Source organism: Melopsittacus undulatus, chromosome Z (assembly GCF_012275295.1).
Source record: "Melopsittacus undulatus isolate bMelUnd1 chromosome Z, bMelUnd1.mat.Z, whole genome shotgun sequence".
In the NCBI taxonomy this organism is placed as follows: Eukaryota; Metazoa; Chordata; class Aves; order Psittaciformes; family Psittaculidae; genus Melopsittacus; species Melopsittacus undulatus.
In genome coordinates, this window is record NC_047557.1 from 48,114,198 (window position 1) to 48,126,250 (window position 12,053).

General features: G+C 34.6%; 1 protein-coding gene across 2 annotated transcripts in view; it reads right to left on the reverse strand.

Moving 5' to 3' along the window:
* Nucleotides 1–795: 795 nt before the first annotated feature.
* The window catches only part of SPTLC1 (serine palmitoyltransferase long chain base subunit 1), a 34,116-nt gene continuing 22,858 nt past the window's right edge, over nt 796–12,053 (reverse strand). For both annotated transcript variants that reach the window (XM_005154905.4, XM_031054425.2), the window contains 7 exons: nt 11,730–11,837; nt 10,241–10,336; nt 9,825–9,921; nt 8,723–8,777; nt 4,794–4,911; nt 3,849–3,922; nt 796–3,398 (listed from right to left, as the gene is read on the reverse strand). In XM_005154905.4, the coding sequence (XP_005154962.1) occupies nt 3,305–3,398; nt 3,849–3,922; nt 4,794–4,911; nt 8,723–8,777; nt 9,825–9,921; nt 10,241–10,336; nt 11,730–11,837 (642 nt within the window). In that variant the 3' untranslated portion in view covers nt 796–3,304. The remainder of the gene's footprint in view (nt 3,399–3,848; nt 3,923–4,793; nt 4,912–8,722; nt 8,778–9,824; nt 9,922–10,240; nt 10,337–11,729; nt 11,838–12,053) is intronic.

Sequence of the window (12,053 nt, forward strand, 5' to 3'; positions counted from 1 at the left end):
TTAATATTCTCCTTGTGCACTTCGCCTTCTATCAAAAAAATGATTAGTACAACAAACAGAAAAGGTATCTGTAGGTTTTCCTATAAAGACAATGAACCTACACAAATAACAATCAATTATTGTTAAATATTCCAGGAAAATATTTTTATTTAAAAAAGAATATATAATGAAGACATGTTTCTTCAATCCAAAATACCTTCAAAGTATAAATTCTTTCCAGTCCATTCAAGTCACTACATATTGCAAAAAATTGCTTTCATCAGGACAATTTCAAATGGCTACCTCATTACGATCAAAATGTGTTCTTTCTCAACTACCAGATACTAATCTTCATTTGAAAAAAAGTAATTTTTGATCACAATTTATTATCCTGATGAAATTAGGGAAATCACTCAGCTGAAATTCTGTTCCAAATACTTGGCAGCACAAAATACATAATTTAGTTGAATTAAGAATACAGATACATATTTTCAACAGAAACTTTGAAATACAGGCTAATCTCCTTATGTGTTTGATTCACCACAAAGTATCCTGCTAAACAGCCTTCCATTTACTAAGACCCCAGCTTCACTCCCACATCAGAAGAAATGGATGAAAAAGTCCCTTTTCATCCAAACATAACTATAAAGCAATTAAAACAGGCTGGATCATATACTTATCACCCCACAGCACTGAGAACTTCAGCACCCTAGCAGGCTTCTTATTTTTTAATGTCAAAAGTTTAACCAGAACATGTGCTGTCTGTCTCCCAAATCCCAACATTTTTTCCCCCACAGAGCCACACTTCCATTCATCTGCTTGCCATGTCAGAGACATTTATTAGAAAAGAAAAAAGAGAACCAGACATGCTTAAATTGACCAGGGATACATCTCTCCATCAACTACATCTCATAAGTGCCTTAATTTCTCACAGAGACTGCATATATAACTTGTCAGTAAAACACACATTATAACAGTACTTCAGGTGCTATTAATCACAAAGCGCTCACTTTAGTGTGATCTAAATGCTTCTTTTCTATACACCTGTGGACAACAAAAATCGACAAAGGCCATTTTTCCAACGGTTTGTTGCTGGGTTTATTTGCAAAATTAATTGGATAATAGTATCTCTCAGCAACACACCTGAACTTTAGTTTCATCAGAACGTTTGAAGTCTGAGCTTCAAAATTGCCAGAGATTCCACCCTGCTTCCTGGAAATTTAGGTATTATCACTTTACTTTAAACTGAAAAAACAAACAAACAAACTCCAAACGAAAACCAACGAAACAAACCCCTGTATCTAAAGAGTGCTGCCAATTCTCAAAAATGCAACAAGAGAGTTCCCATTTGCAGACAGTTTTTAAAAAAAAATATATATAAAAATAATAAAAAAAATAAAAGCCAAGAAGTGAATATAGATCCTGCAACCTAGTATTTCAATGCTAATTGGTGATTTGCTTACCTTCACAGGTTTACCTTGAACTCCAAACCCATTTATTATGCTGCACTGGAATCAAAGTACCTCATTTGTTCCCATCTTACACATCAAAGGCTTGATTCAGGTTTATATTATCCACTCTAATTTCTGATAGTCTTGAGTAGGTTGATTGTTCTGCACTTCAGTTCCAGTCTGTGAAATGGGAATCAGCTTCCCTCCCCATGTTTTCACTCTTTGGAACTGTTGGCTTCTCACAAGCTTTTACTCACAGTTAATAGAGAAAACACAAATGTCAGTGAAATAGGAATACTCTTTCACATTGCAGTGACTGTTCCTCTGTGTTGCACAGCAGATAATGATTTGACTATTTCAAACAGTCAAGCAACAGTCACAGTGGTGCACCAACACAGCTTTAGGTGGTTTATCTGAGTGCCTGCAGCTGAGAAGTTTTGAAAGCCAGTGTATGGACAGTCATTATAAACTGAAGGAGGCAACACAGACTGTGCATATCTGACACAGAATATTCAACAAAATACAGTTGATCATGCTACAAAATCTAATTATACAATAAGTAAAAATCTGAATCAAACATGATTAACTTTTTATTTAAACAAAAATGTTTCTCAAAAAATAGTCCTGTAGCAGCAACCAAAAAGGCACATAAATACAAAATAACCCAGAAGACAGACCAGGCATTCTTAAAGCAAAATTCTGAACTACATAGCTATCATTTTTATTTTATAAGAAGGTACAGTTGACTGTCATTCTTCCTTACCAGTTTCCTCTGATAGGTGTAATGTGTCCATCTCTGTAAAGTCCATCTGTGCTTCCTGAAAATCTGGACAGCATAACCTCCATATATTACTATCCAGTTATGTAGGGTTTTTATGTGCAAGTATTGAGTTGTGTTTCAGTAATCTTTCTACAATCTAAACTCTTATTGGCTATCCATCTTTCCCTCTAAGGTATAGCTGCTCAGAAACAAAATGTAGCACACACCATTATAGCGCTTCAAAGTAGTTTGACTAAACTAGTACAGAGTTGCTGTTTCAAAATCTTCATTCATTCTTCATGCTGCTTATAACTCCTTTTCAAGAAGAGCACAAAGTCTGCCTGACTGAACATACTATAAAGGAATTACATGAATTTCAATTTTCAGGTTACATGTTTTACAGTTAAACATATGAAAAACCTCACCCATAGTATCAAACATGCATATAATTACGTGTGAAATGCAGGAAGAAAGTAGTATTTAATATGGATTTAGCATTTAGAGAATGGAATTATCTGGCCAGACATTCTTAAAACTTGGTTTGCAAAAATGGTTAGGGAAAGATATAAACAAAAAAGGAATTTATGTTCCTTCTATAGTTCAATCATAAATGACATAACATAGCATAAAATCATCTCTTAAAGTGTTATTTTCTCCCTTTTGACAGTATTAGGAACAGCCTATCTTTAGGGTGTGCGTGTGGAGATTTCCTTGAAACTTGTTTGAAGTTCCTAAATTCTAAGGATATGTGGAGAAAGTGATACATTTTAGATGTTTTGGAAGAAAACAACATTCATACACATTTTTTAAAACATGTAAGCGTTTGAAGAAATCAACTGAAAACTTCTTAGATGCAACTTATGAAAGAGTCATATATGCAACAGTGATATCCCATTTGAAAAAATGCTGGTAAGTGGTAGAGTGAATTGCAAGTACACTGTGTCATTCATAGGTCCAAAAATTCAGCATTCTTCCCCTCACTGCATTTGTACTGTTCTGGAACAATCTTGTTACTCAGACATATTTCAGTGTCATGAGTGGAAAAACCTGGAAGTCACTACATAGTGTAAAACACAACCTGGTAAGTTGGGAAAGAGGAATCCAATCCAGCAGTCTAATTCAATACAGACTGTGCAGCTTCCTTAATAAGTGACGCAGCTTTGTCCAGCTCTTGTTCTGTTTGTTCCACTGTTACCACTACTCGAATACTAGAAAAAGAAAACCAGAGCATACAGTAAAATTTACTCCTTGGTTCACCTTTGGAATTTTTCTTGTACCAATTTTAACACATTAAGACCACTCTCTCTAGGGAAATTACTATGGATTCAAATTCAGCCAGAAACAACACATTTGTCTAAGCAGAAATGGTCAGATTACCTCTTTTTAACTACATCACACTACAGATATGTGATTATCATCTTTTTTACTTGCAGATCATGTGCAGATTATGGAAATGTGCTTGGTAGCTTTGATACACTTATTTCAAGGTATTAGGATCCTGTAACAGTCACTGACAATATACCTCAAAATGGAACATTTTTAAATATTTACAGGTCCAACTACTCAAACCAGTCTATTAAATAAAACCCCATTTTCACTATATGAAAAGAGATAGTCATATCCAACAAAATTAAATGACGTATTGACTTTCTTCTAACCTGGGTGGAGGAAGACATTTTTCTTCTTTCTCCAGATAGCAGGCCTGAGTTAATGCAATACCACTATTCATGCACTACAAATAAAGAAGATACAGCAGTTGTCAATCTGGGAACTTCTGATTGCATAGTCTTTTGATAACCAGATACATATAACTTAGCTTCTATGAGTCCAATATCACAATAAGTTCTTTCCTAATTGAGGTTTATAAGTCTGTGAAAAAATCATCTCTAATTTTAACACAGCATAAACACACGGAATTATGAACACATAGGATGTGTTAGCATGTAGGTTCTTTAGCTTTCAGCACCAAGTAATCAGACAAAAATGCTGTATTAAGTAGGCTATTAAATCATATTTAAACATGTTTCAAAGGCAATCAACTTCTGAGTTTTTTGCTGTGTAGTCTTGTTTACCTCCACCTGACATAGAAAACTTCCTCAACTTACCTTCATCTCCTTCACGTGGGAGAAAGAGGGTATTGAAGACGAAAAATATACTACATGTAAAACTGATATTCTTCAAAGAAAAAAGCAAGTTCATGTACTCAAAGTTACAGAAAACTAGACCTCAAATGGTTAAAACCTTCCACCAGAACTCTTAAAATGATAGCCTTTATTCTTAGAAACATCATAAAAGTTTTCTAAGCAAAAGTTTTATATGCAAATTTGAGTTTTGAAGTACAAAGCAGGAAATATTTGCTGAAATAAAAGGTCTAATTACATATTTTCCTGCAGTGCTAGAGACCTAAACATCTGCAGCATGAAATTTTTAGAAGATGGTCTTTAATATAGCATTATAACCAGCAAAGAAACTGAGTTTCTTGCAGCATTCCTGCAAGACATTACAGCAAGTTATCCAACAAGCCTCTCTACTCATATGCACTTCATACCCATTATTTACATTCAAAGAGAACAATATATTTTATTTGCTATGGGGACACTTACATAATCCACAACTCTTTTGAGTAACTTGACATCATTTTCCCGAGATCCATGGCTTTCTTCCAACTGTAAGTGCAATGCTGGAGAAAAAGTTTCTCCCACTACTTTTAAGCCAGAAATCCTAAAACAAATAAAAAGCCTTCAATGCCTACCCTTCTTGAACACATGTTGAAGTTCTAGGTAGTAAGTGTTCTAGGTAGTAGCTGGTAGTGAGAAGAAACAGATATTTTCACTTCAGTAATACTGACGCAGACAAAGCACATATGCATTTCAGCTTGCAATAGGTAAAGACAACAAAGCTTATCAAGGGAATATCTTTACTAAGGAGTTTACTAAATGTAGCCTCAGCAAATTTATGTAACAATAGTGACTCCTTTTGCAAAAAGGATTAATGATTCAGAAATTTTGAAAGGATCCTGAGGCAGGCAAAATGTTAGTGTGAGGCTTGTATGTTGCTGATAAAAACACAGCTAGTTAAGTCGTCTCTGGAGTCTATATTAAGAAAACAGGTAAGTCTTTTTACCCACTTCTGTCACAAACAGAAACAAGGTGTGATTTTCCTTTTGTTTTTGTTTGTTTTGCAAGATTTATGATTTTTAATTATTTTCTGTAAGAAAATCTTTACATTGTCATTTAGTCAGAAGCTCCTCTAGTTATATTACTAGAATTGTTCCCAAATCTGTACATAAGGACGGCTGTCAACTGGGTTCATAGAATCTGGCTGAATGACTGACATTTGATTGTCATTGTCCTGATTCAGGACTGAGTTACTCCCCTCCAAAAAGATGTATCCAATACCCAAGCAAGACCTCTGGTCTCCAGTGTTCACAGGTTTCATAAACGCATGTTTACCATCAGATGTGATTTTGATTTCCTGACTTTGATGAGCTCGTCTCACGCTCATTTTAAGTTTATGTACCCTGATTTTCAAGTGAGTTTTCTATTTTTACAAAGTTCAAGACTCAGTCAGCAGTAGAGATGTTGAATCCATAAATGCCAGAATTGGAGCCTGGAGGAGAGAAAACTGGCTCTAGAGACACACTGAATCAATTATAACCTAGAAAAAAATAAAATCATACTTTCAGCATGGAAAGCATCTTGCACTATTTCTACAATGCTATTTCAATTCACAGTCCATTTCAGAAAGACAAATCAAACTGATGTTCTTCTTCAGCCACAAAACTGCAGAAATTCTGGTGTCATTCCCCTACACTTTCAAATTAACCAAATACAACTCCTACACAAAAAGAAATACCTGGAAGAGCTGATTCTGAACAAAGGAACAAAACCAGCCTCCTGAACTCCAATGTTTAAGGCTAGTTTTATATTAATAAATTAAATATGCCTTGGACTGTTTTCTGGTTCTGTGGTGAATGGGTTTGGAATGATTCACATCCACACTTCTAAAATGTGAGCCTTCGCATTAGGGTAGCCACATCCAAACTGACTAGTGTGAACAGCTCCTGCCTCACACCAACTCTTGAACTGTGTCCAGGAGTCCTTTCAAAGAGCACTGTTTGGCCTGGGCCAAACCCATGCCACAGATCACTCCAATAATTTCAGAGAGTAGACAATTGAGATCCAGTGTCTAGGAATGCTTCCCAACATTAACATACCAATACTGAAGTAGCCTTGGGGAGCATCTTCCTCATCCCAGCTACAAGGCTGGGTTGCAGAACTGAGTGGCAGACCAAGCTCCTGGCAGTAGTAAACCCTGTGTAACCATGCCTCTTGGAACACCATAAACATTTGTCCGTTTTTCTAACAGAAATCTAGAACAAGGTCTCATGGAAAAAAATCTTCAAGTTAAATCCACTTTTCCTCAATGAAAACCTGCTTTATTGGAAAATTCTCAGCCAGGTGCAGGATACACAGTAAGTAGTGAATTGCTAAAGGGGTACTACTTGCTCTTGTCATGCTTCCCACAACAGAGCTTTTTCATTTCTACTTTCTAAGACACTAGGTGTCTCTTAAATACACAACCAAAATCTACTTTATCTAAAGGTTGTTAAGAAAGTCAGGAAAATTCCCAACTTGTGTTAATTATTCCATCTCTTACTGCCTTTTCTTATGCTTTACAAACTGCCATAGACAATAAGAAATGATATCTGTACCATAAAGAACTGGAAACAAGCAGCAGCCATAGTTAGGCAAGGAAGATGGGTACATTTAACAACACAGCATTAAAGAAAGCTTTTCCAAAAACTCTCCCTCCCCTTCAAAACATCACATGCTTTTTCTAGTGTGGTTTTATTAATAAAAATACACTGGACCCTGCAAATACTAATTCAAATCTTCCCCATAATATTGCTTTATGCAATTGTTTGGATAGTTTTTCTGCTACAGGGCTTCCCAGTTCCCTGGTATTGTTAAATCTTTCAAATTCTTTCCCAGTATGACCTAGAAGAATTTTTTTTTTTGACATTTATATTACCACACCGTTTTCCGTAAGGCAAAAATACAAAATTCCTATTACACTCAGGCATTTTGCCTACTTGTTGATTTGTGATGATACTAATCACTGAATTCAAGTGAAAAAAAGTTATCAGTCACAGCATAGAAAACTACCAGCCATGGCTTATTTGCTTCTGTTTTGAAGTGAATATTAACAAGTAAAAGGTTGATAATTTTTCCTTATATTCTTTCCCTGTATTTTAAGCACATTTGTAAAATGGTATCTAAAAATGAGTTAGAGAAGGATGTTACAAATTTTCTCCTTTGAGCTCAATCATAACAATCCATTACTAGAAAGAAAAGACACTAACAGTTTTTAAGTTGCTCCAAAATTTTAAATGTCAAGCATAGAAATATCTGGGTATTTTTGACCTGAAAGCCCATGCATTTTAAAACCATGTTGAAACACAACACAGCCAAAGGAAATAAGGATTAGTTCATGGTAGGATTATTCCAAAGAAGTGTAATATAGCTGAAGTTCTAACATAAAACATCAGCTAAGCAGGATATCATTTATTTGAAGTAATGAGCAACTCACACTGAATAACTAAGTTACTAATACCACAAAAAAACAGCTAGGACAATCAATAATGCATTACAGATTTTGCATATGTTCAGATGTCATTCATTTCTGTAATATGTTACAGAAAACTGTTGAAGAAAATTTTGAAGAAAATATTATACCAGCTAACACCTATTAAACAGTTGTTGAAAAGTCATAGTAATCTCTATATCTTTTTAGTATCAGAACCTTTCAGAAAAAAGCAATTACTCAATATAGACATATTTTAAGAGAGGACAGTGTCTGTAAATTTTAAATAGAATCCTTATTTTTCAGATAAATTCTAGCAATCTTCTATGTGCCCTCAGAACTATGTATACTTCTATTACTATTTAACAGTCTAGTTTTATATGCAAGAACAATATTGCATTTAAAGGTGACTGCAAGATACACTGAGTTGTCTGAAAGACTATCTGCTAAGCTATATCCCAAGTGCTTTTACTTGGACATTTTTTCTTTTTTCAAAATGGTTATCAACACTTTATACCATTGAAAGCTATCACATTCTTCTAAAGACTTAAATGCATAATGGCTTCCAATCATTTTCACTAGCGTGAAGGTGTAATCTGATTTTATCTGTAAAGGGATTTTTAAAACTCAGACACTTGTTAGTAGCATAACAGAGACAACTGGAAAATAATTATTTTCCTCCTTTAATACATATATAATTTAGTGTACCTATCCCAGTCCAGGTATCTGTAAAACCAGAAACAGATTTGGTCAAGGAGAGCTCTTTAAAAAGTTGGTATTATAAAGGCCTGGTCATAATCAACAACAGCCAAAAAAAAAAACCCTACAAACAAAAAAAAAAAAACAAAAAACAAACCAAACAACAACAACAACAAAAAAACCAAAAAAACCCAAAAAACCAAAACCCCACCAACAAAAAAAACCCAACCCAAAATAACACACTTACCCCTGTAAAGCTTTGTGAATTCGTTCACACTTAGCCCGGAGAGTCTGAAAAATACCTACACACATCAAAACAAACAAAAAAAACCAAAACAAACCAAAAACAAAGGAAAAAAGAAAAAGCTTAGAGATCTCGTTTTTACTTTACATTTCTGTAAGTCTAAGACTTCAAGAAAAAGCATTTGGAAGGAAAACTAAGAGACACATATCTATTGAAGTATTAAGTCTCTTCACTACTCTTCACAGTGTTTCCGATTCCCATTTTTTCCAGGAAACAACAGGCTTTTAAGATGTGACAAATGCATACTTCCCTTTATCTCATTACTCCAGCTGCACCAGTTCATGATCATATGGAAAAGATGACACAAACACTTGGTAAGAGGATTGAAATACCAGGTCCAATTTACTTATATCTATAAAATATCTACAGGCATGCTGTCTCTGGTCCTTTCACCAAGTCACTGCAAAATTATCAACAGGAAACTTTGACTCCTGGATCTGTAAACTTTGGTTCTGTTCTTTAGTAAAGGTTGGCCCTCCACTACAGCTAACAGTCCTCTAACTTACTCTTATTTTTTTTCTTGCTTTTGCTTAATTCAGAAGATTAGGCATGGGCTACCCAGTAGATTTTATTTATTTGTGACAAATTAAGTACTGCATCTCTCTGCAGATGTACTACAACCTGTCAATGCTAATGAAGGTGAAATATGTGGAAATATATTGCCATTTGTTTATCTTTAACCTTCCCTACCTCCCTTTGTCTTGAGGGAATTTGCTTTCACGGAAGAAGCATATCACTAGTCTACAAAACAGATTTATAATGTCCTATTTGCTTAGTGAAACCCATCTCTGTCCCTCCTAGCTGCAAATATCTTGCTCATTTTCAGCTAAAAGAAGGTAAGGGCACTTGAACACTGAAGACGAGTAGGATGGGAAATTATATTTAGAAAATAAAAAATAAAAACCATGCATGTAAAATTAATTAGCTGGAAAAGAGAGAGAACTTAAAAGAAGAAGAGGCTAAGGAATCAAATCAGGGAAAAATATGAGTTATTAATTATGACTGAAAGAAGACTGAAGAATAAGATTTTTCCTGAATCAAGTACCTGGATTATCTTCCATAATATTCAGAGCCTCAATAGCAGCTGCAGCTAACAAAGGAGGTAGGGATGCAGAGAAACAGTAGCCTTGACCAGATAATCGCTGAAGGAGGGGGAGGGAAGAGAGGAAGAAAAAAAAAGAATTTACTTTTTTTGTTTATAGCAGTATAGATAATGTTTTTAAAGTCAATTCACATCCATGTAAACAACCTCTACTCCACACCTACAGGTTCACTGAAGAATTTAAAACTAACTTTCTAATTAATCTACAGTATTTTACAGAACCAGATAGTTCCTTATGGAATAAAATATTGCATAATAATTTGTATTATAACACTCCTCATAAATAGAAATTAGATATATTTATTAATATCAAAGTAACTAATCCTGCCACACCATGTAAAAATTAAGGCCTGGCTTACCTGATGGTCAATAATAAAAGATCTTCCACAGCAAAATCCTCCAATAGAAGCCAGTGAATTTTCCATGTTTGCACTAATAAGATCTATATCATCAATCTGCCAGTTAGATCAACAAGTTATTAATGATTACATCAGGGCTATAAGATAAATCTATTAAAGGTGTATCTTGTTTCATATTACCATCGATACTAGAGAAAATAATTTTAATATCACATATTAAAATAAAACTACATTTGAAATAATCTTAAGCAAACCAAAAGAACTTTAGAAATTGAAATTTATGAACCTGTAGATAATTTTAATAGGATCACTCTTTTCTAGACATTTCAATGTGACGTACACAAACAGAAAAAATATACAGATTCTGCTGAGAATTCCTCAAAGCACTCAGTGTGACAGTGCTGTTTAAGAATGTAAGTAGTCTCACTGCAGTCAGTAGGAGCTAGAATGTGATTAAGATTGAGCATAAGCCTAGTTAAATCAGAGTTTGAATCTTAAGAGACACACTGTCTTTCACTTGTTGGCTGCAAACATTTTTTGCCAGGCTCTGTAATGCACACTGATGACCACTGCTACAAATTCCCATTTTGAGCAGACAAAACTGAAAGATTATGCTTGTAAATTCTTGTAAATCAATTTAACACATAAGCCAATTAATCAGATAGTACTTGGCAAGCATCACAGCAATATTGTTTATTTCATTTGCTAAAGCTCTCTTTTTCACATTTGGTATGAAGATACTTAAAGTGAAAACAGTTGGAGATAGGGAAAGATGGAATGAATTCCTCAGAATTTGATATTTCATTTCCAAGCTGAACTTAAGACACTGTTCGAATGTAGTGAGAGATGCTCCACACTAAGACACTGGCAACCAGAAGAGCATTTCATCCTTCCACAGCTCAGGTGGCTGTGGTAACCAATGACCACAAGGGTACTGTTTTGGATTTCCAAAGTATTCCTCAGCTGAATCAACACTATAAATGGTAAGCTCTCAGAAAAACAATCTATCTTAATCTGTAGGTAAAGTATTAAAGCAGTGCATTCAAAAGGACTATTAAAAGCTTTATCCCATTTTTTTCTCATTGAAGTAAAGGGCACTAGAGCAAACTAGACTGGCTATACACGGATAATTCTTCTGACTTACACCTAGTCCCCAAATATTTCTTTGTAAGCATGACACTTGTAAGGGTATGTGGCTGGATAGTACTGCAATCATCATCTCACTGAGTGTCCCAAAGAGAGATAAAATTACACTGTAAAAATCATTTAGTTATCTTCCTCACTAAAGATAAATAAAATTATTCCATGAAGCAAGTGAAAGAAAAGTGCAAAGACCTGAATGCTTTAAGCCTGATAAAGAAAAGTATGTTTAAATTTCTACTGTATGCTAGTAAACACTGTTAATGTACAGACATAAGAAAACAAATGTGTAATTTGTTTCTGTACAAGTGTCTTGTTCATAATAAAACTCACAAAAAAAGGTACTTACATTTATTCCAAAGTGTTCAGTGATTCCTCTTCCATGTTCTCCAAGGACTCCAAATGAAAGGCTTTCCTCCAAAAATATTCTAACTTTGTATTTATACTTCAGTTTTATCTAAAACAGAGGAAATGATATAAAATACAAGTCAAGCCAATCAGAATTCAGTAACAAAATTGGTGGGGGAGATAAGATAAAGACAGACAGACAAGTACAGTATCCTACAAACTGCAAAAATGTCAGCTCCAGAGTTGTATTCTGTCGTGAAGGCATTGTAAAAGCCTTCAAAATTCTCCCAACATGTGAGACCAGAGGAAATGTCATAAAGGTTCA